We start from the raw sequence: 27879 nt of genomic DNA on the forward strand, positions 1-27879 counted from the left end.
GAGTGGATATGTACTCTTTATTTCAGAGATAAATTGACAGTGATATAACTCTTCATTTCTTTTTCACATCAGTACAGTAATTGTCACATATTCAAGACTGCAGTTCTCTCACATTGAAATATAGCTGGATAATAAAAAACAACACAATTTTCAAGCAATGGAATTCATTATTATAATCTCTTTTGTTTGTTTATTGTTTTTTTTAAAAAGCAGATTACGGAGCCATTTTTGGCAGGTTCATAATCAGATCTTATTTCTTTACAAGACCTGGAACAATTCCATTTCTTGTAATTTTCCCCCTCCCCCCCACTTCTGGCAAGCATGGAATATGCTGAAGCTATAAGCACTGAAATCACTGACCTTTTATAATCTCACAGACAGTGCTTAATCATCCAGCTGTTAATCATGTTCTGAAAATGAGGCGAGAGTGTGCCAGGGCAGGGCAGCCATGCGGGCTCTCATCAGTGTCCTGTCCACTCCAGGGAAAGGCCACCTTGCTCAGCTCAGCTGGAGTCAGTGAGGGGGTCTCATCTCGAGTCTAATTTGGGGGCCAGTTATTCTCCACCCCCTGTGGACCTGCGTCACTGGAAGCCAACGAGTCAGGGTAACTGCAGTCTTTTCATGTGTCACTGTGAATCAGAGGAAAAAAGTATGAATCCTTATTTTTTAAAAGGACAGACACAGTGGGAATACAGTGCATTGTAAAAAAAAACAAAAAAAAAAACAAAAAAAACAACCCTAAACCCTTTTGTTTTATTTGGGAAACCTATCATGCTCATTATGTACTGTCAAAATGCCACTGGCATCATTGTTCAAGGTGGATGGGACTCTAAACTGAGGGGCAGAGTGGATCAGAGAGGCTGATCATCAAGATGCAGATTGGCATACAGGTTCGGGGCATATTTAATTCGCCTGTGGCATTGCCTCTGTTATTCTTTCTCTCTCTCCATCTTTCTCTCTCTCTCTCTCTCCCTCTCTATTGGTGTAGGGTGAACCACTGGATTACATCCCACCCACTGAATTAAATTTAACATTCAAACCGGCCCCCCAGCCAGCTGCATAAGGTGAATGGTGGAGGGGAACATGTATTTATATGAACATGTATATCACAATACTTAACAAATCTTGATACACTGAATGCTAGCACATCTAGACTGCATATAATACTGGTCTGTATTAACAGTAGGCTGTTTTTATCCATTGTGACATGACCCAAATATTTTAAAAGCCATAGCAAGGACGGGGTGAACAGAACCACAGAGGAGAGAACAGTGTGTGTCACATCAATCACAAAACCCTCGTAATCACCTGCTTCTCCCAGCCCTGCCCTTCACCGAGGGATTAGTTAATTACTGCCGGGAAGAGCTAGTAATTAGTCAGTGCTTAACCCTGACACTTTCTCCAGTTCCGATTCTAGACTAATTTAATGTCAAGTAAGGATACCGATCCTGGCTCCTGTCCGCGGAGATTAGATGAATTGACGTCACACCACAGAAGGAAAAAACCAAAGTGTGGAAGAGGCCATGAAAGCAACACACATGAAAATTTAAGAAGTGACTATGCCTACAGAAAACAAAGAACTGTGCTACCTTATAGATGCCATTTGATATAGCCTGTACCAAACAAAGCCCTAGTTTCCTCCTTTTAGATGGAAATACATGTTTAGCAAAGGCATGGAGAAATCCACAGCTTTTGATCTTCATAACGCAGCACACATTTCAGTGTTGAATTAACTTCGATGTGAACTGGGTGAAGAATACAATCCTTTCACCTCTTTTAAGAAGTGCCCTATGATGTATAATCATAATCTCTTGCCGATCCTGTTGTTATCAAAGCACAACAAGCCTCTTTACCAGTATTCTAGGCAACTGTGTAGCTTCATTGTAGTTCTTGGAAAGGAATAAGAGTGCAAGAATGCTTGATGGGGCTTTCTGTTGCTGCTGTAATTCGCTGTGGGAGGATGTGCATATGCGTGTGCGTGTGTGTCCATGTTTCGGGGGCGGGAGATGCTCTTTGTCGCTGTAATCCAAATGCAGTTATTGTGCGAGTGACTGACATAAATACTCTGAACCGCTACATCCCCGTTAGCTCAAAGCCGAACACATTTTGGACGCCGTAAAATTCAGACTAAAGCCTTTCTTTGGACTGAGGAGGGTGAAGAAAAACAAGATGAGGAGGGTGAAGAAAAACAGAAGAAGCACTTAATGGGGAAACTCAATCGCGTCAGAGTCTCTCCTTATCTGAACATGAGCCGAAACACCGTGCAGCCACAAAAAGGTGCTGACAGAACCGGCCCTCGACGCGATAGTGACTCGTTATGCAGCAAGAACTTTTAATCTCAATTAAAGTTTCACTGTTGGCAAGGGCAGGGGGCTACAGACATCCACAGGTGGGATTTGTAAAAACAGATATGTGGGGCATGAAGCCTCTTATAAAAGCCATGGGATGATACAACAGCTTAATATTTCATTTCTCCCATGGCAAGAATTCAGAGGGGCTTAGCCTCGCTCTAATCGTCTGCCATTCATTTCTTCTGCCTTTAGAAAAGACTGTCATGGCGGAGATTCCTTCTTCTGTGAACAGTTTGTTTCTTAAATGCCCAAGCAGTAGAAGTGAGCTCGGAGAAAGGGCACCAGCCCCACCCCCACCCACCTCGGCCCTTTGTTGGAGAAACTGAGCACTGTTGTCACCAATTTCATCTTCCCCATGCTGACTTGACCATTTTTCTTCTTCACATTGCTTTGAGAACACTGGATGAAGACGGCAAAAAAATGGTCAGCAGTGGTGGCACTGTAGTATAATGGTTAGGGAACTTGGCTTGTAACTCAAAGGTTGTGGGTTTGATTCCATTGCACCCTTGAGCAATGTACTTAACCTGAATTGCTGCATTGAAAATACCCAGCTGTGCAAATTGATGTTATGTACAAACAAAAGGTGCGTGAGTTGCTCTGGATAAGAATGTCTGTTTAATGAAATGCCCAATAATAAAATATTAAATAAATTAATATGATTTCCGTCGACCTCTGTGGGACCCTGAGGTGTGCCTCCATCAGCTGCACCTCTTTCACAGTGGTTAGATTGCACAGTGAAAACAAGCCCTGGCTGGCTTTTGTATTTCATAGAACATGAACATTATGTTATGTACTGTAGTATATTGGCAATATATAATGAATGAAGTAAAAGACATAGATGTCTACTGAAGTCCCATGGAGACAATGTTTTTCCTTACATATTTTTTTCAGTTCTCAGAATAATGAAGTGAGTAATAATCCTTCTCAGAACATTCATCTGAGGATACTAACAGACAGAGAGCCAAGGCTGGTAGTGTTGTATTTATCATGGAAGAGCAATGCTATTACACATTGTGCTGCTAAAATGGCTTCCTTTAGCTGCATAATCACCTGTCTGTGTGGTCAATGGCATGCAAGATTAGATGTGTCATACAACAAAATCTAGAATATAAATGAGAACTTGTGTACAGAGATGTGCTTTGATCTTAAATTATAAATAGGATGTGTAGTGCTGACATGAGTGTACAGGCTGCAGCCTGTAAAACCGCATGTTTTATGGATACTTTGTGAACTGTAGCTCAGCTGAGATGAGATGGAGGACCTAGCTCAGGTGAGACGGAGATGGAGGACGTAGCTCAGGTGAGATGGGGGCTGTAGCTCAGGGGAGATAAAGCGTGTAGCTCAGGTGAGATGGGGGCCGTATCTCAAGTGAGATAAGATATGTAACTCAGGTGAGATGGAGAATGTAGTTCAGGTGAGATGGCTGTAGCTCAGATGAGATGGAGGATTTAGTTCAGGTGAGATGGGGGCCGTATCTCAAGTGAGATAAAATATGTAACTAAGGTGAAATGAAGAATGTAGTTCAGGTGAGATGGCTGTAGCTCAGGTGAGATGGAGGATGTAGCTCAGGTGAGATGGAGAATGTAGTTCAGTCGAGATGGAGGATGTAGCTCAGGTGAGATGGAGGATGTAGCTCAGATGAGATGGAGAATGCAGTTCAGTCAAGATGGAGGATGTAGCTCAGGTGAGATGGAAAATGTAGCTCAAGTGAGATGGAGGATGTAGTTCAGGTGAGACAGGGGCCGTATCTCAAGTGAGATAAAAGATGTAACTCAGGTGAGATGGAGAATGTAGTTCAGTCGAGATGGAGGATGTAGTTCAGTCGAGATGGAAGATGTAGCTCAGGTGAGATGAAGGGTTTGGTTCAGGTGAGATGGGGGCTGTAGCTCAGGTGGGGTGGAGGTTGTTGCTCAGGTGTAGTTCAGGAGAGTAGGAGGCTGTTGGTCTGATGAGATGGAGCTGTAGCACTGGTGAACTTGAGGTTCTAGCGCAGGTGTGGCTCAGGTGAGATGGGGGTGGTAATTCAATTGAGATTGAGGCTGTGGCTCAGATGAGGTGAACGCTGACAGCTGGCTCTTCCACTGTCCTGCGCTGCACCACAGAAATTTATCATATCGTATGCAATGTACTGTGGGTTCTGCACCCAGTCTCAGATTTATAATGTCTAGACCTTAAATTCCCCAGTTTGAAACCATGAGCAATCCTTTTGCTGAAGGCTGCGAGATTCAGTTTTGAATCTCAGGCCTTCCTCAGTTTTATCCTCTTTGCTACTTTTGTGCCATTTCATCATTTGTATATTTATTTATTTAAATCCTCCATCCCACTAATGGGACAATAACAGCTGTGCCAACTATATTGTGCTCAGCCTTCGAAGCAAATCAAAAATCAAATACGAAAAAAGATCCCTGGAATGGGATTTGTGAGTAAAGAAATGAAAGTTAAAGAGTGACTGTTCGAGGTTAGAGAATGCCTGTGGTGTGTCAGCTTCCATTATGTCCAGAGGCAGGGGTAAGTCTCACATAGAAATAGGCCAATATTTGGTTGCTTGGCCCTGCGGGCCCCGCACCCTTTGCTGGCGGAAAGTACAGGCCTGAAAATGAGATGCATCGATTCGAGCGCGGCCCTCCTCTGGGTATTGGATTAAGATTTATTCTATCATGTGAATGAAAGGGCTTCGCCGGTTTCTCGAAATCGTCCCCGGAATTCAATTTTGTCTGCGGCACACTGATTTATGGCCCTGCTTTGGCCGTCTGGTGAATATGAAAGGCTGAATCGTGCCACGGGCGGCAGCTAGAGAATGCAGTGTCGGGCGGAGTCAAAGGCCGGAAGCAAAGCGACGTGACGGGGCGCAGCGGGGTCAGTTTTGGCCGGTGTGGCAGAAAATGACCCTAAAAACAGGCAGTTGTAGTAATGAGTGCATATGTGTGAGTGTGTACATGCATGTGATGGTGTATGTGTGTATGTGTATGCAAGTGTGTGTCTGAGTAAAGGCGTGGACATTGCAGTGAATGAGTGTTCATCGTTGTCTGTGTGTATGTGTATATATATATATATAATATATATATATACACACATATATATATAGGCCTATATATGAGCTCCATAAAAGACTACATGGTTATTTCTACATGGTAAAACCAAAATGTATTAAAGCACCCTTTAATGAAATCTGAGAATCAGCACTTAAACCACATGTGCATTTTTTGAGTACAGACCCAAATCAAGAACAAATATGTCGTGTCCCAAACATTATGTAGCTCACTGTATACATACATATGCACATATATCCATACATGTATGTATGTGTGTGTGCATGTGCTTATGTGCTTACTTGAGTAATTCTCTTGATTTACTTACTCACTTTTTACATAACATTTTTTGTTGTGAATTTCCATGAGAAAAAACAGCACTTTCTTTGAATTTGTTCTTGGTCCCCACTCCAGCCTCACATGACTGTCTGTTAATTGACCACAAGCCCATGTGTCTCTGCTTTACTCTTCATAACCACATGAAACTAGCATTTATTCAACTCGAATGTCTACAGTCCACTTACCATTCGCACATGAAAACTATATAGAAACAGTATGGAGAAATATCTGACCAACACAGCTGCATAAATTAGATACACAAGGCAATGCTTGTCCTTGTTCCATACAACAGTATTAAAGAAGATTAGATTGTGATAAACAGAGGGAAAAAACATAAAACATAACAATAAAAAGTCATTACAAAAATAAGTCTGTCTCCATAATCCAAGATGCATTGTTCATTGAAATTGTTAATCTTTTTCATCTTCTTTTTGGCTTTTGGTTTTTTAGCCTCCTAAAATGAACATCTACAGTGAAATGATTTTCAGCCAGACAGCATCTGGGATTAGTATATTTTTCCTACATTTTTGTTGTCTCTTGCAGCTGTTGCTGTTTTTCACATCCAGATATCTGCGCTTCAGGTCACAAAACCAAATTTTCTGATGTTTTAATAACGTGAATTAAGTATTCATTCATGATTTAGCATTTAGAAACAAATCCTTAAAGGATCTTCCTCTAGCTGCATTCCACTGAAGACCTACATAAACAACAGGAGTATTTACACTTGACTGCATACCTACACAAGCAGACAAACTGCGCCACATGCTTAAATTAGCCGCACTAGAACTCTATAGTCTATTCCATTCCGAATATAGCCAAACTAGAATTAACAATCAACTGCCATGCTAATATATACATGACTGCAGATTGCAGACCCATGCTATTCACACCAGAATCTATTCTACTGAAAGCCTCCTTCCTCCAGAAAAACGAGAATGAAACTCTTCCGCATTTTTTATGTGCTATTTGAGTCTAGAGTAAAACAAATTAGACAGTTGGCATTAAAATTAAATTATAATTAGACAAAAAAAATCTGACAAACTAGTTAAATAAAATATTTAATATTTAACACATACACACAAACACACACAGTTAACATATACCCGCAAATTAAAGCTGACGCCAAAACAACAAAAAATGTCTCACTGTCACAGAACTTTTGCATTTAACTGTACATTCTGTAGGAACGGATAAACTAAATAAAATGTGGCTATTTTTGTTCTTAAATGCTTTCACAAATTCAAATATAATATTTAATTGGCAAACCTAAGATCCACCTGATCTAACCGAGGTCCTCAAATCATTTGTAACTGTCATTGCTGTGAATGAAATGCATGTGCATAATATTTTTCACAGATTTTCTGAAGATTATTTTTATTTATACAGTAGGGTCCTTAAGACTGTACCTAACGGCATGTTCTTTAAAGCTCTTAGGCTATGATGAAACAAGGTGATATTACCTTAGCTTGAGAAACAAGTTTGAAAGAATGTTAAACCAGAGTAGCTGTGTACTGTGTGTACTGGGCCTCAAATAATCGTGCGTTTAAACAGATCATTGTTTTAATCTATTTTTCTTGATTAACATGCCTCCTAATCTTTTGAATTATTCATTGGGAAAAAATCACAAAGCTTTCCTCTTTCCTTGAGCCATGTCAGAGAATGTAAATGACAATAAATTGTTTAGTTGAATCATTAGCTGCAGTTAAGTCCCTCTGTTAACCGTATATTGTGCTAATGCTTTAATGGTTCCTCAGCTGGATGGCTTTTTTTCTCCAAGCAAGATCATTTGCCTGTGTTATTGGCCATTATTGTAATGAATACCAGATTTGGACATTTTATATTTATTAAAATAGTGTGGTGTGGTGTGTGTGTGCCCCTGCCCCTGGACCATATAAAAGTACCACATTTTGACCAATCAACTCCTTTTTAAAAGACATCTCCATTCCTGGAGGTCTCTTCGCAAGGCAGAGGTTAGAGTCCACATAAATCTGCTGGCTTTCTCCGAGGATATGGTATATGAAAGACATAGATGTCAACAGAAGGAATACAGTTCATATTCAAGCTTCTTGAGCCCTATTTGTCCATATCCACTTATCCTTAATTAAGGGACAATGATAGGCCTGAGTCCCATAATCCTTGAGTTTATGAATGAACTTTGGTGCTTCAGGCAAGATTTTAATGTCCTATATAAACTTTAAAGTTTGGGAGCTTTATGATCCAGTTTTCATATGGAAAATAGACTGTAGGAAAATTACTGAGTGTATATTTATTCATTATGATTGGTAAGGTAAATAAAATATTAACCAACAAATTCACACAATTAGCAATATTCTTTCTTACACTCCTCTGGCTTTGTTGGTAGCAGCATTGTTTCTTTTTGCCATTATGATTTTTTTTTTTTTTTTTAATGTTCTTTGTATTACTCTTTTTCATCAGGAGAGAAATACACTGCCACTTTAAATGGGAACACAGTTTAACAAAGCTTATGTTCACTTAGCAATTTGATAACCATTGTCTTGATACTGATTAAGCCTGATGGCAGTTGTTAGGTTTTGTCAAGCCAGCTAATGCAGAGAAGCCCTGGCTCTGTCAAGTTTCCTTTGTAGTATAGGTTACCCCCCATGAGTAAGAAGTTTAGAAAATGGATGGATGTTTATGAATCTTGTATATTGTGGTACTTGGAACAGACCTGAAAGGGTCGCTGAGATCTCCAGCACTGTATTTAACACGTGTGTGGTGACGTGAGCATGGTGAGGCAACTCCATGTTTATTGAAGGGAGGTATTTACGCTTACTTCCTTATGTTCTCTGCTTCAGACCTGATGAAGATGCCGTAACATCAATGTCGAGGCATCCATAACAGAGAGCATTTGCTTTTATTTTATTGGCTTTTCATATGCATGAATGCATATCTTTTACCTATAACAGATGAATTCCATTAGCCATCTCTCATTATACTATGAGATTAATTTGGAAGATGCCATTTTAAAAAATGCAGATACAGGGAGAAATTTAAAAATATTACCTCTCATATTTGCAATTGGTAATATCTTATGCCCCTGCCTATATTTAATAATTTGTAGAGCATTTGTGCAATCACTCTCAATTTGCTGGGATAACATATCACAGAGTAAGTTCACTTTGGAGACGCCATGCCCTCTGAACACTTGGCAAGCCTGGAAAATAATTAAGAGTGATTGTTTTCTTTCCTTGTTTCCTTTTCTTTTTTTAAATTATATGGATTTGAACAAGAGCCCATTCGCTGGAGACTCATTTCTGTAATGAGAAAGCCAAGGCTTTGGTCATGAGCTCTCCTATTCCAGGCACAGACGCTCGACCGGGAGGAGGCAAAAATCACATCCTGAATGCACAGAGTGCAATTAACTACTTTATACGCTCAGAGAAATGTCACTGGCAATCTACCTATAATTAGACCTCAGAGCCATGAATTCAGATGCAGTTGTGGGCGGAACAAGATGCCCACAGGAGATCCACAAGCATTTTTTGTATTCCAGAAATTTCTTTGGCCAGACTAACTGAACTTTTTTGATGCTCTCAGAAGGCAGTGCTTGGCCATGAGCATTACCAAGCAGCTGTGTTTTTAAAGCGCAGCCGGGGGGGGCGGGTCTCCTGAGAAATGGTAAAACTCAGGGAATATGAATGGCTGGCCAGCTTTTTTAAAACCTGCCCTGAGAGGGCCTTGGGCTGAGTCCGAATAGTCAAAAAAATTACATCCCATGTCTTTTCCTAACCACTTTTCCTTGACCTCGATGGAAAACGTCATGAGGTTAAGGAAAGATGTGAAGGAGCATTCAAAGGGACTTAGGAAAAGACAACCGCGGTGCTAAGAGAATCCGACTGCACTTACACTAGGCTACGTAATTAGGCGACGGTGGATGTTATTGACGTGGGTCTGCCGTGGTAAAACTGCAATGTTCCGAAGATGGACTACTAAAAGTGCATCTTAGATACTTCGCCTCGTGCGTTCTTACCGAGTTGTTTCATGCAGAGAAAAATATTACTTCATTACCAAAGTTTGAATTGAAATAAAAAAGGAATAGGCTATAGGCTACCAGTCGCAAAAGTGAAACGAAATGGTTGTCACATTGAGAATGGTTGCTTACGCTCACCATCTTGTCCACTCATATTTATCAACATGAATCCCAATTAGTATGATTGTATGAAAATAATTAATTAAATTTAATGCAAGATAGGCATAACATTTTAGGCCTACAAATCTACTACTGTACATATCATCATTCATAAGTTTCAAGCATGTTGAATGAAAAACACAATTTGGCTAAAAACATCCATTTTTCTTGAAAGACAGACTTCTGTGTTATGGTTAATATGCTGATTATGATCTGATTATAAGCCTATGCATATAATAGCTTAAGAACCACCACACAACTCAGTCATGTTGATCGTTTGTTTTCGTGAACGGCCGAATGGCGCTTCGCTTTAAATGTTGCTGCCGTAAGGAATTGTGGGACGGCATTATCTCCTTTCCTTTCGTAAAGGACGGTTCAGTGTGCCCTATGCTAAAGGAGATAAGATAGGAAGCATTGAAGCACCTTTCCTTAGCATTTAGAGAATTTGAACTGCTCTTATCATGGCTTCCACTTAGAAACATCCGGGTCATTTCACTCAGTTAGGAACCTTCCTAAGCAAAAAAGACTATTCGGACGCAGCCATGGTGTTCTGTCATTTGCTTTGGCACCATCCAATCGAAACACCTTAGAGGGGGTTCATTTTCAAATATTCAATGACCATTCAATATCCCCCCCACCCCAAAATAAATTATTATTTCAGCTAAAATTACAACATAATACAAAGCCACATTCCATTTTAAATTTGTATGGAAAAAACTTAAGGAATCAGTAGAGGGTTGTAAAAACCCAGTTCTCCATTATCGGTGCAGGCATGAAGTCTCTTGCCAGAGTCATCTCAGTACAGAGAATCGATCCCTAGTGGGTCGGCACATTCAGTGCATGTGGGGCTTTCGGTCCCTTTTTCAAAGCCTACTCCTTATTTCTCAATACTGCAGTAACCTAGGGCAACGCTTGGGGAGACTTGCATCGAGCTCTGATGTGCTCGCTCATCGAGATTCCCAACATTCTCTTAGGCTACAATGGTGCACTTTTCATTGACCGACCAAACGCACTCCCAGTGACGGTAATGGTGGGAGCACAACCTTGGGATTCCTAGGTAGTTAGTTATATGTGGCTTATGTGGGAATGATCATAATTACCATTATTATTTTATTCACAAGAACAGACTGTTAAGCCTGTCCAGACTTGTCTCTTTGCCTGCCACCTAGAGAGTAGCCTAGCTCTGTGTCAAGCCTGGTCTTGGATACTGCAAAGGACCTTTGTTCTACTACACATTCTTTGCACCTAAGTGTACACTTAGCCTGAAACATGGTTGAATTGTGCAGTACATTTTTGTGAACAGACAGATTAAGTGTCACTGGCGTCTGTCGCTTTGTTTTCCCGCTCTACCCTGCCTCTCCTTCACTGTAATCTCTCTTTGCCACTGTACAGTGAGTTCTGCACGCAGGTTATTAAACGAGCCTCGCGGCGAAGGAACTCGGCGCTGAATCACACGAGCGGCTCCATCTGCCAGCCTCGTTAATCTCAGGCATATGGGCCCAGGCGCGCGTTGGCCCCTGCATATGGCACCGCTGCAGAGCTGGCGGGTAATCTGGGAGAGGGTGCTTGAAAATGACTCGATACGGGACACGGATCTTGGGGGGGGGAGGACCGTAAATCTGATTAATCTCCTTCGGTTCTCCAAACATATCTAATTTTCGCAGCTCGCTTGTGGGGTTTATCGACTTTCCGATGCCACCTGGTTCGGGTGCTGCAGGAGTGCCTGTTCTTCTGAAGATGGATGCTTTTTGATTGACAGGGCCTCCCTTTGGGCTTTGAACTGACACCACAGATGTACTTTCTTTTGCTGGATGTAGACTTACAGAGACGAGACAACCATGCAGGTCTGGTTGTTAAAAGCACACATACAGGGTAAGAGGCAATGTGTGAATGTATGTACATTTATAAGCTGTTGAAATACGAGGGCATGTATATGTGCATGTCTGCTGAGAATGGTTATGAGTTATTGAGGTTAGGCATACTGTACAAGCAGATGGATTGGGAGTTATACCACAGAAGGCTCCGGAACTAGAGCTACAGAAAATTAAAGCAATGAAGCCTTCTTCTTCCAGCTATGCCCCTTCGCGAATTTGTACGTTTTCCGAAAATGAAGAGGACTTGTTTGTCGAAGCTCTCAAAACGATGCAGAGATAAGCCACAATTAGCCCGGGCCCCGTCCCCTCCTCCTTCCCTTCTCCTCTCTCCTCCTCCCTGCACACCGCGCACACGGAGGCCTAACGCGCCTCATTATCTGTTGAGCTTTACCTTGAGACGAGCAGACTCGGAAGCAGAGCACAAAGCAATTTGCATACATTTGTTCCCGTTTCCCTTGAAGTGGCGGTAATTAAAAACACTGTGATCATTCGGAGAAGGCAGAGGGAGACAGAATCACCTGCTACCAAGAACTCCTCTCTGATCGAAGGGGCGGTGCCGGGGATGAGGATGGGGTGGGTGGTGGGGGGGATATCAACACGTCCCAATGCTGAGCAATCCGACAATGCTTTCTATTTATCCCCCCGAACAAAATATATTCCCCAAATCCTCTTAGGTTGCCTGATGACCTGTTGAATGGGATTTAGACAATTGCTTTTTGATGGAAAAGGTGTCAAAATCAAAATTGTTTTGGCACCAGCTGCACAGTAAGACTCAGAGTCATGCAGGTAAAGTTAATTGTATGTAGATACCCACTGCTTCAACCTGCCAAGTGATATTTTCATTATTCCACTTCATCCCCTTGCCTCGTAGCAGTTGTTTTGTAGGCCTGGCTTGCTAAACACATTTCAATACCTCTATGTGAACCGGAAATCTGTCTGCAAGAAAGTAAAATGCACAGTGGCTTAAAGAGGCTCTTATTTCAGACAATGAACACAAATCATCAGTGAAACACCCTATCCTACAGATAAGCAATTTCACAAATGCTTGACCCGAGACTACCCAATAGTGCTTTTCTCACAATGCAATTATATTAGCCCATATCTCTAAATTCATTATTTCCCTGACAATGGGGTTTATTTAAGCCATTTGTTTAGAAGAAATCTAAGCAATATTACTAATTCTAATTATGGAAATGGTCAGTGTCCATGCTAGGCAACCATCTATTCCTGAAGAGGGTATTTAAAGCTGACACAGCCCCCCCCCCCCAGGTTTGACAGATGCTTGGTTTTAGATTGGGATGACCAGATTTCAAATTATTTGAATAGGTCCAGACAATAGAATGTCCGGTCTGTGTAATTACACCCCCCCAATCCCACATAAGCTCCAACAGCACCTCACCATGTTTGCGATTAAGCTTCCAGCTCTGCACGTCCAGTTTCAACAAATATTCAATCAGGTAACCTTATACCCCCAAATTCCATGTTAACCAAAACAGTTGGTTTAGGTTTTATAGGGTGTAGCCTATGTGATCTGGTTTTTTGTACATTTGGTGTAAAAACTGCCACCCATTGTACCTGGGGGTCTTAATGGACACTCCGGCCTCTCAGAGATGATGCATGTCGGCTCAGCTAGGTGTCGCAGCACTCTCGTCTTTTCTGTCAGGGTAGCCTTCGCGACGGCAGTTAGGGCTTTGCTGTGTCGCTCTGGTTTCCGTGGTGTCAGCGTCCTCTGGACTCTTTCCACAGAGAGTTCGCTCGCTGGAAGGTGAGGAACACGGCCATGGAGAGGCGGGGCCTAATCCGGAATCCAGTTCCGCTGATGCCCGAGTTCCAGCGCAGCGTACGCATGCTGGGGCGACGCCCCTCCACCCAGCAGTTCATCGACACTATCATCAAGAAGTATGGCACCCACATCCTCATCTCAGGCACTCTGGGAGGTAAGAGACAGGCCCCTTCCGGTCTTTTCCATTACTGAACATAGGGCATCAACCAAGCAAGAAATAATAATAATAATAATAATAATAATAATAATAATAATAATAATAATAGCTGTTCTCATTCATCAGTGGCTGTAATTTATGTACTATTAGTAGTAGTATTATTATTGACTGTGTGTGTGTGTGTAGGTGCCTCCTATTGAATTTTAATGCACAATGGATGTCCAGACTAATGCAGACATCAGGGATAATTGTTCAAGGGATCCATCACACATGACAACATAGGTACAGTCCAGTTTGCTGTGCCACATTATTACTTTTGCAAACCATAGAACTGGTATCCAGACTGTTGGTGTCAGCTGTATCACAAGTGTGAAATCCTCTTCTTAAAGAAAGGATGCACAACTACAACTAACGCAACTAGTTACTCTGGCTTAGTTTTCTAAACCAGTGGTTTTAAAACTCTGTCCCGGGGTACAACTGTGAATGCTGGCTTTTATTCCAATCACAATTACAATCCCGGAATTTTAAATAGCTGTTAATTTTTCTTAATTGTGCTTTTAATGTTTTGAGAGATTATTCACCTTCTTAAGCTACATTATGTCAGAACAAGCTATGCATGTCATGAATAACTCCAATATTCACAGTGTGCTATATTGCGAATGATTACATAGAGGTGAGAAAAAAAATAAACTGATCAAATTAAAGAGCGCGGTGGATCAACAGGCTCCTGACTGGTGAAAGTGTGACACATGGCCATGAAAACAAACAATATGGTAGATAATGAAGTACTCAAAGACTAGGCAAATGATAATGAACCAAACCTGCATCATGTTAAGTTTAAGGAAAAACATCAATTCAATAACCTAATTGGCTGTAACAAAAAACCAGCATATACAGGGGTCCCCAGGGCCGAGTTTGAGAACTGCTGTTCTAAACAGCTGTTTACACCTGCGCTGGTTCCCTCCTGTATCAGACCACTGTAAAAAATTCAGCATATATGTGCAGTCTGCAGCGGACAATTAAAAAAGAAAGTCGAATCCAGATATGAGTCTGACTTCATTAAATAATTAAGAGCAGAACCTGGCACAAAATGTTAAAATGGATTGGGCCTCATTGTGCACCCGTCTTGAAGGCTCATTTTGAGATAATGAAGCTGAAGTAATGAATGAACACCATCTGCACGATCTGACAAGTTTTACCTGGAGTGCAGGGCCCTAAGGCTCCCACATGCAGAAGACAGCCAAACTGGAGAAAGACACCCACATATAGTGGAAAAAGGAAAAATAAAAGTCATATAATTCAACATTATTATTGTCTTTATTAATATGTTTTTTACAAACCATTGCCTTTCTTGCCATCTTACATATTTATTAGATTGTTGATGTTGACATTTATAATACAATTTTGTATTAAAGGGAAGACAAATATACTGGCATGTGATTGAAGCAGGTGTGGACATTTTACAAATAACCAACACAGCGACTAGCAATTTTGCAATGAAAACATACTATCTTTGTAGAGTTTTAATATACTGCCATTTGATAGAATGCCAGCGAGAGATTCTGCTCACACAACATGTGACAAGTTTCTTGTCGACACGTTTTGGGGGAAGAAAGTGAGAAACAAAAGGCATTCATAACATTCCAATAAACATGAGCACAAAACAAACTTTTTTTCCAACAATTTGATGCCCAGTGATGATTTTCAGCAGATCCCCCTGTGCGACATGTTTGCTTTTAACAGGCAGGTAGGTAATTATAAAAATGGATCTTTGCCCACTCATTATTGGTACAAAATGCACTCAAATCAGACACTTGCCTTTTGAGTTTTTGTTGAATTTCAGAAGCCTTCTGGTTGGACTACTGCATCACCAGCTGACAAAATAAGCATTTACGGCACCAAAAAACAAAAGCAAAGTTCAGACAGCAGTCACCTGGACACTGCTGTGAAGTGGGCCCTGATGTGTATGCTTATTTTATTTTTGTGAATAATCTTTTCTCCTAGCACCTTCTGGGCATTTGTGTGGACGCTGAGTGTTGTCCTAGATGTCTCTGAATACAGTCCCTCGCCACCGTGTGGTACTGCAAGCCGTTTTTTTTTTCTGCCAGTAAATCCCAGAACCAGAATTTCCTGGGCCCTGAGGCCATTGTGCAGGATTATATTTAAAGCAATAAAAATGAGCAAAGAAAACACAGAGTTGAGTTTTCTTCACCATATTATTCTCCTGAAATCAGTCCCAGTGGGACAGATACTGAGGTCTCTAAAGAACCCTCCCATGGGTTTCCTGAATTTACACATTCAGTCTGCTCAGCCTTTCTGTGTCGTTACAGGTTATTCACCCTTTACATGCTTCTATAAAGGGTGAATGGTGTACATTTTACTTTTACTTAAAATAAATAAATAAAATCTGACTCCCAATGTGGGGCTGAACTTGTTCAATTTCCAACCAAATTTGGAATGTCTGCGTTTGTACATGAGCCCCACTGCCAATTCGGGAGTGTAGACATCCACAGTTCTCCGAAATGCGTGGTGTCACCAGCCTGCTTCTTGTCACACTGCAGACTACAGCTTAGCTTAGCTTTGATATGCAGTCCCACAGGGGCCCGATCGACAAGCAAGGGTTAGTAGATAGTGATGAAACGTGGAACTTGTATGTCAGAATTAGTATGGACCAGATTCAATCCAAGACCGGTGGGCATGCACCACAGTCTGGTCCCTTAGCCGAATGAGCCACCCAGCAGCCAACTGCTGTAGTTAAATTCTCATACCAAACTGGTACAGTCAAGTCCTCTCTCTGTATGAGATTTTTAACATTTCCCCTCTCCACATACTACTACATCTAATCAAACATATACTGTACCTTTACCTACATACTGTTCTCTCTAAATATAGGCCCAATGCCACTACCAAAACTGCTCTGTCTACATAAGCACAATCCTATACTTTTATAATGTAATGCTCCATAAAAATAAGCACTGTGAGCACATGGCTTTACAAACATTGTGTCAAAATTAACACAAAGTAAACATAAATCTATACCTTTCTCAATATACTACTCTGTTTAAGCAAAAAGCTAAGACTTACACCTACCAATGTACCCCGCACTCAAATGACCTTCTAACAATTTTGTATACATAAGTAATATATTTTAGATCTCACTCTCTGAAGACATGTCTGCCCCTCAGCTTAAATTCATTCAGGAATGTAAGCTGCTTTAGCATTTAGAAAAGTATTTTCATTAGATGGCAGTTGTAACACAGTTTATCATGCCCTGAAAGTTCTTCCCTGTCGGCTGGCATGTAGCTACTGAGCCGTGTTCTGACAGAATAAGATTGATATAACTGTAGTCAGGTCAGTTTGATTTACTGAAAACAAAAGCACGGACCACAGTTTTCTTTTTAAAGTTTGCCAAAGAAAGTGTCCCGAAACACATTAGCTTTGGTAATCTGTCCTTCATTATCCATCATCCAAGTGAAATATTTGAACATAAAATGAGTATAGGTGGCATTTGTCAATCAATTCATAGATGATGATGAGAAAATTGCAATAGGAAACACAGAGACATTTGTGATGGCTAATGAGCACCAGAGGGAAGTGTTTCACACTTTTTCACCTCCATTTGACACTAATGGGTGATAAAATTGAAGAAAGTCTACACGTTGACTCATTAGTCTATTGATAAGGACACTTTACATTTTCTGTAACCTCTTGCATTTGGGATACACATTGAAACAATTTAGCTGTAATTTCACTGAAAACATATATGCTAATATAATTGAAGTCACATTTACCTTTTGTTTACATTTCAGCTATATTCTTGTACAAAGATGTACCATTACTCAATACATGTTGTGTAGTTTGGTTATTCTGCATAAAATGGCATTATATGGTATAAAAAAAAATTATGTAACTTGCACTATAGCACAATATTTTTGGTTTAATAAATGCTACAAAGAACAACCATCTAGCTACTTTAGTGCAGCCCAATCCTCCAATCTATTCATGTTCTCAGCAACATGTTCTTTACTGGACACTGACAACTGGTATGCCAGTTCAGAATGTATGGCTCCTATCATGATTTGTCATATTAAATCAACTGACATCATCTGGACTCCTCCCTGCAATTTGGGCAGGCTTACCCTCAAACATGGCAAGGTGTTACATCAGCTGGTGAGTGATGCTTTGTGTTTGGATATCGGCAGCCTATTTTTAAGTAGATACATTTTTCAACAAAGAACCATTTCTTATGTAGATCTTTGAGTCTATGATTCTCCTTAACCTATTGAATACAGTGTCATAAGCAAATACACAGTTTAAAATCACTTGCATACACCCACATTCACTTTTCAAACAGATTGTATGGTTTTCTTTGGCATTTCACTATCAAACTCCTGTTTTAAACACTTCCATATTATTAGACAAAACCAGGATCTCCCCAGTATAAACTTTGACTAACACTTAAATTAAATGTTTTACTCTTCATAAAAACTTGCTTTTCTGTGATCACTTAATCTAAGTGTTCACATTTCAGGGTTTCATTGTTGCAAAATGTGGTTCACATGTGTCTTTTTTTCACAGGAGAGGAGGCCCTGACTATGTACATGGATAAGAGCAAGCTGGACCGCAAAATTGCCAATGCCACCCAGAGCGTGGAGGCCTTACACCAGCTGGCGTCCTCTTACTTTATCGACAGGGATGGGACCATGCGGAAACTGCATGAGATTCAGATCTCCACCAATGCCATCAAGGTCTGTACCCACCTCATGCACCCCGATATGTATCCTCGATCCTAATCGACACCTAAATCTGTTATGCCCCTCCCATCCTAATCTGTTCTCCTATATCTCAATCTATATCCTCCTCTACCCCAATCTATACCCCTATACCTCAATCAACAACCTAACACCTACACCTCTTATACTGTAAATGGACTGCATGAGATTCATATCTCCACTAATACTAGGGTCTGCAATCACCACCTACACCAAAATCACACCACAGACTGGCACGTATTCCTTTAAATGTTCAGCTAGAAATAAGACTTAATTAAATAAAAAAAGTTATTTAAAAGGATTTATTAGTCACAGCGCATTAGAAAAATACACAAAAAGAAACTGGAAAGAAAAGGCCATATCTGACAAAATGTCTGCCCTTTTCCTTTGGGTCTTCAAGAATGTTCCTGAATTTGGTGAACATGGGCAGACAGACAAACATGGGAAAGTAGGTTTCATCCAGGTTGCATGCATTATTCAGAGGTTAAGCATCACATCCTTTTTAACCATATTCACTACAAATATCGAAGGTGCATTGTGGCTGACCCCATTGGATTATAAGCATACGCCAAAGAGTCAGAATCTTGTGCTTCATGAACATTGATCTCAAAGTGGGACATTTTTTTCAAATGGAATATTTTAACTTGACAGAAGGCTTATACTTATATTAAACAACTATGTAATTTTTATTCAGCCCTCTTTTCTGAGTCTATACACCATTTCAAAGTATTTTCAATGGTACCAGCAGTGTTCCATGTTCCTAGAAAACGTGCAGTGAGTTCAGTGCTTTGTTTACAAGATAGCTAGCTATCTGATGGCAGATACCTTGCGGAGAATTTTCAGAGGCAGTGTTACCAAGAACAATGTTTTAATCGTGCTTTGTTATTCAGTAGAGTGCTCCAGCGACCTGGAATGAACTTACAGTTGGAAAATAAAATGAACCATGGTTCTTTTGAAACCAGAGTTTATTTGCTCTAAAGCTCTATTGATTGGTCACCATTGATACTGACATTACTGGTAGCAAAGTTCCCTTTAAACTGAACATTGGTCTCAACCAGTTTCTATTCATTTTCCTTGATTAACAAGTGTGCCAACTATATGAATAATCCATTGGCAGGTAACCACAGAGTTTATTTCTTCACACCAGGTTGCAGAGATTAAATAATTAATTTAATTGAGAAAAATCGAGTTTTAATCATTAGGTATCATTAATGAAAAAATGCACACAAATTGGTTAACGACCTCATTAGCTTTCAGCATAACCTGCAATAAAGGCTATATCTAACAAAACTTTCACTTCATGATCGCTCAAATCTGCACACATTCGCCATGAATATTCTCAAAGTGCGAGTGCACAAAATGATTCGTGCATGTATCCACATTTTTGAATAGTGTTGTTGCACAATTTTGCAATGCAAATAATTGTATTACTGACCTACTGTAATTATCGAATTGGGGAGAACTGTCTGCATCTGATGGTATTGAGTATTATGTGAATATAATGTCCTTATATTCATTTAATGATGTCAGCGTTGAAGCTTTTGCACTTTTATGCACTTATTTTTAAATTGTAAAAGTAAATATAAGTTCTGATGTAGATAGTGTAAAGTGTAGATAACAACACTGGCGTATGCAACTGCACCATATGCCACCGGTTAAACTGAACACCACAACAAGCGAACCAAAAAAGTACAGGTATGGGCTGCATGGACTGCTGCAGTGAAACTTGGCCAACCAGTGGCGGATTCCAGGATCTGTAGCACTCACTTAATTACTGGTAGGTTTGAAATTACCCAATTATTTAATATAACTAGCTAGCTATATAAATAAACAGGATATGACTGTTTTAGCAGTGTGTATGTTCTTTAACATGAACATAAGTTAGCTAACTAGGTAGCTCACATTGATGTTTAGTTATCAACCTGTAAACAGCAAATGTTAGTTACTCATAATTGTATAAGTAAAGCACATTAGAAAGTACCGTCTTAATTAAGCCTCATTGGGATGGCAGGTATGCCATCCAGCCAAGTTACACCTTGGTGGGGCATGCCCCATACCTATACAGCACTGAAAGTTTGGCACTTTGAAGGGTTCCCCACAGAAATAACCAGAACAGCCACAGACTCTCAGCCCTTAAAAACATTATTTTTGGTACATTCTGACCCCATTTCAACAGACAGAATTCATTAACAACTTCAATCCTTCACCAACACCAGCCAATCAAAATGTCACATGCACACGAAAAATGAATGTATCTTTTTATCCAAGAAAATTGCCAGACTCTACAGCTAGTCAGTTTGTGGCTTAGTGGTAGTGTCATGGTCTATGGATTGTTCAGTCACAGGTTCAATCCCTGCCTGAAGTAAATTTATTATACATGCTTATTTGCTCACTAATAATTGTCTTTTATTTCTCAACTATTTCTTTTGCACCACACCTACCCGCCATTCACCGAACGTATACACTGCATTATGATGTATCATCTACACGTTCACTTAACCTCCTACAATATCGCCAGGCCTTATGGATACAACCGGAGCTCAGCTGTGCCTACTGACCTATCTTCTTCTTTAAAACCAAAAAAGTGACTTGAAACAATTTAGAAAACATTGGGTAGCATTGCTTTGGAATACAGCTTCTTTCATTTGGCTGAGGCAAGATAGCCTATATTGTTTGTAGTACAGTAACTTGACGTCATTTTTATATCAATACTTTTAATGGCAGGCCTATATTTAGCCAGTTTGAATGAATGAGTTATAGACAGTGCTTTGTATGTGTGAGTAACTTGGCATTTTTGTACGTTGAAAATATGTATTTTATGAGATATCATAAGTACTTACCAACCTCATAGTACTTATAAGATACCATGTTGGACTACTACTTTAAGAATGTAGCTAACTAAGCTACTAGTTACTCTTTATGAAAGCAACTTGACTACACTAAAAGCAACACCACATATTTACTTAAAAGCTCTAGTTACAATGAAGCTACCTCATAATGCGGTTGGATATATGGTGGTCATGGCGGCAAAGATTTCCACAGCCTGCCACAAAAAAAAAAAAAAAACTGTTAGCAAGCTACTGGCTTGCCTCATTTATGACTTTAAGGTCTTACTGTACATTTTATAAATTGACAAATTAAAAAATAAATAAATGGATGGATACTGGATAAATTGAAACTCACCCCCCTAAAAAAAGCTTGTCATATTTAATCTCAGGTTAGTGGCAATTTAAACATGGTCTCTTGCTGAACTTTATTAAGAACGGAGTGAGTTGCACGTGAGCATATGCAATTTTATTGTTTTGGCCTTTAAAATGGTCTATAGACATTTTTAATCTAGGCCAAATAATTCTAGAGTTGTGGTCAAAAATACACAAAATGTGCCTTACCTGAAAATGATGGTCAAAATTCAATTTTGGTCATGAACCAAATACATCCGTGAAGGTTTTCTCCCATTCGCATGCAGCGATCAAGAGAATCCTTAAAACACAAAACAGCCTCACTTTTCTGTTGCCCCTTCTTTAGCCTGTGGGTCCTTTAAGACAAACTCTTTTTTTCTCACGCTGTGGATCATCCTGTAAATAATTCTACCCTCGTCTCTGACTTCCTTATATCCTGATTACATGCTGGTTTGACAGATCTCATCTGAAGGCTCTGAATGCTGCGTGTGTACCTGCTGTGGGGAAAAAAGGAAGCGAGGAACATTCTTGCTTTTACATTTATTTATTTATTTTTTCCCAGACCGACCTGAATTTAAAATGGTGCAGTGTGGTACGATCATGATCACAGAAATCATGAATATCAACTACCCTGGATTTCTGTCAGGACCACTGTCATCAAGTAGAACTTTATTGACAATAAAGGCAATACAGTTATGTTTGGCGGTATGGCTCTGTTCTGGAGCTCTCCCGCCAACCACGCAGCCCGCGTGGATAAGGCCGGGAGGCCAGCAGCCAAACCCCCCTAGAGGGGTACACACAGAACAGATCCAGCAGCAAAGCAGTTTTTAACACATATGAATGGAGCAAATGCAATTTCTTAACACATAAGGATGGAGCAATACAACTTCTTAACACATAGGAATGGAGAATGCAAATTCTTGACGCATGGGGATGGAGCTGGGGTGGTGGAGGGGATTTACGAAGCAACGTGCAGCGCTTGCATGCAGGAGGAGCAGCCGAATGAGTAGAGGGAGGCTGTTTAAGTAGACCGCCCTGTTAGTGAATGTACTGTGATAGGCGAACATCACTCAGCTGAGCCATCAGCTGATTCGGCCGGAGCGCTTGACTCTCGTGACCTGCCAGAACTACGCGATGCTTCATTTTTGGGGTCCGTGTTGACTGCCACTGGTTTCCAGAAGAAAACAAAGATAAATCTTTAGGAGAGATTTTTTCCAAAGAGCTTATCACTGATCTTCATATCTAACGTACATCGGAAGCCTGGCTTGTTCTTTCTCTTCCAGATATTGTGTAAGCATTCAAACAGCGATGACCCAGAACCAGAGCTGCTTCTATAATTGTGGACTCAGCAGAAGATGTTAACCCATGCAGTCACATAATGCATTCCAGCATCTATCATGGCTTTGAGGCTTTTTACATAAACACATAGAGGAAAGGCCTCATCTGGTCTTTGCTTTAGCTTGGGGGAATTTGGACTGACAACTGATACAATTATCACAGCCTGCTTTAAAGTAACTTTTTTTATGTGTTAATCTTTAGATTTCCTGCTGTGCCCTTTCCAACCAGATAAATGTTCTGTGTGGGCTAATCAGTACTGAAAGAAAGAAAGAATAAAGAAATAAATAAGAATACTAAAAAATGAAACAGATGCATTAGCTTAAAAGTAAACAATTTGCACCAACAATGATTACCTTATTAGATGATGATTATGCAGATGTCCTATGGACACTACAGTCTTTTTATCTGAACAAAGATGTCAATGCTTGAAAGCTCTGTGTATTTTCACTCCTTCAACATTATCCCAAAATGCAATATGTGAGAAGTGGGTTGCATCCCCTAGACTAGGGATGGCTCAGAGTGGAGAGTGGTCTGGAATCAGCTGTCAGAGTGCCAGCTTCTGCCATGCTAATTAAAACCATAGTTATGCTCTCCCTCCCTGGTGTGGCCTAAGGTTTGGTAACATTGTGGCACTAATGAAAATGGAGCCACTTTACCTTCGCTAAACAGTTACACAACCTTGTTCCCTAAAAAAGATATATAAATAAATCCCCTCTAGAGAAAGTTGTCAGCCTGATCCAATGCGTTTTCTCACACTTGTAATCCCAAACATCACTCTCTTGCCGTTAGGCTCTCAGATGTCTGTAAGCCTTAAAGCAGCAAGAAATTTCAGGAAAAAAAGAGAAAACATTAACAGCTAGTGTTCCCAGACAAATCCATCCTTCCCATTGCCTTCTGTTGTCAGAGAGTTTTTTTTTTTTTTGTGGTGAAAGACAATTTTCTGGTGATTTCTGCTGGCCTGCAGACATAATTAAACACATTTACAGTGCCTTAAAAAAGTATTTGCCTTATTCCTGATTTCCCCAATTACCGTACATTTGTCATACTTGGGGGGACTTGAGTAAATACAAAAGGTGTTCTTTAAATGATCATTTAATTCATTTTATGCAAAAAGTTATCAAACACCGTTTGTCTAACATTGCATTTTGTCTAAAGATTTGAAACTATTCAGTGTGACAAATATGCAATAATAGAATGGGGCAAATACTTTTTCATGGCGCTGTATGTTACACATCAAGGCCAGGGTTAATCTAGGGAAGGGGTTGGAATGGCAGTGCTGACATCCAGAATGCAGAATCACCTGGGGTTTGTCTGATTCTCAAATAATGAGTAAGTTGTACAGTGGGTGGGGATGGGGTGGTTTAGCAGAGTCAGAAAGCTGCGCGACCTCGTGGTGACACGGTCGGAGCCCCACGGAGGGCGCCCTCGTTTCCCGCGGCTCTTGCTCCCGCCATTTCGCACCGCCGTAGCCGAGTCTCCCGCCGGCCGCCCCGCTCGGCATCAGCACGCGCCCCGCGTTGTTATTAATGCCGCAGCCTGACCTGCACCTGCACCGCATGCATTTGGAGGCGACTCGGCTAAACACCGGGAGGAGAGGCGCGGCACCCCTGCGAACGTCCTGCTCTTGATTACAATGCCCATTTTTCACAAGAGACGGCCTGTTCTCCACAGTGCTGAGGTGCTCTACCCCCGGGGCTTTTGCATTAAAGCCACAGTCTCTGACTCTGCTGCTCGCTGCACATCTCCACATCCAATCATTTCAAAGTAATTTTTTTCCCTTATTGCAATGTTTTCAGGGAGGAATAATTATTCCACAAAAGTAGCAACATTTTTCCCACTAAGAATATATTATAGCAAAAAAAAATGGACACTCGCTCACACATTCACATGCACACACACACATGCACACATGTGAAAGTGATGACTGCTTAGAAAAGCAAAAACTTACAAACTGCTTACAGCACTGAAATAGTTCTGGCTGACAGAAGTGAAATTACTGCAAAGCATGCTGGGAAAGCAAAAGGTGTCATTTCGGGAGGAGGGAAAGGAACCGAAAATGAAATGACGTTGGAAATGAAATGAAATGCGCAATTAAGCCTTTGTGGTGAGTTGCAAAAAACAGCCTCTTTATGTTTAAGTGTTTCCGTGAGATTGCGTGGTGATTATACCCCTGGAATTGCCTGTGTCCCATCATCAAGGTCACCAGAACAATCAGTTTCAGCCCATTTGAACTGAGACGCAATGTGCAAATTACTGACAGTGTGGCTTATAATTTAAAATTTTCCCTAAAACATTTGTATCTCTCTTTGACTGACCGACAGCAATTTTTCTGGGGTAAAAATGGGTTCTGAGTGGTGAAATTAAGGACATGCCACTCCACTGATAATTACATTCTTCAACATAAGATAAAATGTGATTCTGTATCACTGCTGCTTAATGAAGACTTTAGCATTTTTTTTATATTCTGGGCCTCCATCTTCATTAAAAATAAATTAGCACTGAAAGAACATTACCAGAGATGACAATGGGTCCCTCTTTTGTTTTAATGTAAAATGCACTTTGAACTGGTCCAGTCTATTTGCCATAATGTCAGGGTTATGTTACAGAGGAACCATTCTGACACTGAAATTAGATGTTCCCTTTATTTTGTATGTTGACTCCTGTCAGGGCAGATGAATAACTCAGCTTTACAAAAGCATTTTATTTTTTGTGATGTTCTCACTTTATGTCTTGCTTTAATTCAGGGTTCAGCTTACATAGAGTTTTGGTCATACATTAAGTTTTATTACAGTTAAATTGGCAATAAAATCCAATAAAAACTTTGCATTGTTAATTCAGGGAATTACAGTTGTGCAATACCCTACCCCATCGTACAGAAATGGTACCTGTAGGAAACAATACTGAGCCTGGTGCAGTTAAATGGTTTCTCTGGTGTAAGCTTTAGGTTATTTTAGGTATCAGTTCAACTGCTGGAGTGAATTGCAGTTTATACTGTCTATCTTAACATGAGTGGAATTCAGGGCTACACGTTTACATACTAATGCTCTGTAATCCTCCCTGGGTTGTGGTGTTTGCCAAAGTCATGAATTAATAAGGTAAATGCTGATTAAATTTTCAGGCTACGCTGCTGTTCGTCATGTCTATGTAACTGCACCCTCCACACACGTCAATGCTCCTGAAAGACAGCCTGGAGGAGGTCAGAGAGCCCTGTAGAATGGCCTGCACGTGAAGCTGCACACTGATGTTTAATTGTTTATAGGGGCTATATATATATATATATATATATATATATATATATATGTGTGTGTGTGTGTGTGTGTGTGTGTGTGTGTGTGTGTGTAAGTATGAAAGTCCATGCTTGGGATATCACACCCTTCTTAAACTAAAGTACTCAAGAGTGGGTATGTGTCGAAACTCCCCAGGTGCATTCCTGCTTACTTAGACAGAAAAGTATAGCATGATTTAATGTGCACTCTGTCCATTCTTGTTCTTCCCAAGAAGTTCTAGAACCAATTTTGTCCTCAAAAATTTTACTTTCTTGACATACACTATTTGGCCAAAAGTATGCGGACATCTGACATCCAACATCTCATACAATATTATGGCCATTAATATGGAGATAGTCCACCCTTTGCTGCTAAACCAACATCCACTCTTCTGGGAACGCTTTATACTAACTTCATACTATTTTGTAGTATTGCTACAGGGATTTGCTTCCATTTAGCCAGAAGAGCATTAGTGAGGTCGGCCACTGATAAGCTGACGATAAGGCCTTGCTTGTGTTTGGCTTTCCAATTAATCCCAAAGTTGTTAGATGGGTTGAAGTCAGGGCTCTGTGCAGGCCAGTCAAGTTCTTCTACACCAGGAAAGGGCCTTCCCCAAACTGTTTGAAAAACACAGAATCATCTAGAATGTGATTGCATGCTGCAGCATTAAGACTTACCTTTACTGGAACTATGGGGCTACAGACAAGCGATGTCCACATACTTTTAGCCATATAGTGTACTTGACAAGAGATAATACTGGACAAACTGATGGGCACTTTTTAAAAAACTATTTTGATAAATACACTCAATATACAAATTAGTGACACTCAACATACAAATATGTGAAATTGTACACTCAATACAAAGTCATCGTATGACCCTGCTTTTTGAATAGATTTTTTGTATGTACTTGTGCAGTTACATACTTTGTGGTAAGTAGTACTCCCCAACATGCTTTGCACTATACACTAGTGCAAAGTAGTATGCACACTTCTATTTTTGCATGATCTCTCGGGATACGCATTAAGTTGGGAATTTGCTTCATAGAAATTCAAAGCCATGTAAAACACAGGCTGTGAAAGTCATCCAGGATACAGCTGTCAGTAAAGCATGTCCAGGCTAGATGTTTAGAGCGAGGCCATGTGGCGCAGTCCACAAGGCGGTCAACTGTTAAACCATTTAAGAAATCCCCTCCCTCACCCCCATGCAGCCAGAGGGCTCGACCCCCTGCAACCCTACTCTCATGAGCCCTTCTTTCCCGTAACACATTCTGCTTTTTCACAGTCTGAATAAGGCAACAAAAAATGCACAAGGAAGGCAGGCTGTGTACAGTTAAACTAGACTCAAGACTCCACTCAAACCAGCAGGGGCCGATGCAGTGTGGAGGTGACCTGCCACACTGACATCACCACTGCGGGGTCACAGTGTCGCAACCCTCCCCAGTCAGTAATTACAGTGGTCCTCTGACGCTACGGGACATAGCCAGAACCCGATTGTCCAGGGCTTTCTAACCCTTTGGCTTCCCGCGGGTTGAGGCATCTTGTCGTGACATGAAAGCGACGTTGATGAACGATGCCCACAACCCTTCAGAGACTGCATCATTAAAACCCGGTGAGATTAAAAACGTGATCGGCACGATGC

The 27879-nt window shown here is 40.6% G+C and overlaps 1 protein-coding gene across 1 annotated transcript in view; it reads left to right on the forward strand.

Annotated features, from left to right (window-relative positions):
* Window positions 1–27879, forward strand: part of LOC135265192 (BMP/retinoic acid-inducible neural-specific protein 1) — a 127420-nt gene that overhangs the window by 51720 nt on the left and 47821 nt on the right. Inside the window, exons 3-4 of the mRNA XM_064354588.1 lie at window positions 13490–13680; window positions 18262–18431. Of these exons, the coding sequence (XP_064210658.1) occupies window positions 13490–13680; window positions 18262–18431 (361 nt within the window). The remainder of the gene's footprint in view (window positions 1–13489; window positions 13681–18261; window positions 18432–27879) is intronic.

This window comes from Anguilla rostrata, chromosome 10, assembly GCF_018555375.3.
Source record: "Anguilla rostrata isolate EN2019 chromosome 10, ASM1855537v3, whole genome shotgun sequence".
Lineage (NCBI taxonomy): Eukaryota > Metazoa > Chordata > Actinopteri > Anguilliformes > Anguillidae > Anguilla > Anguilla rostrata.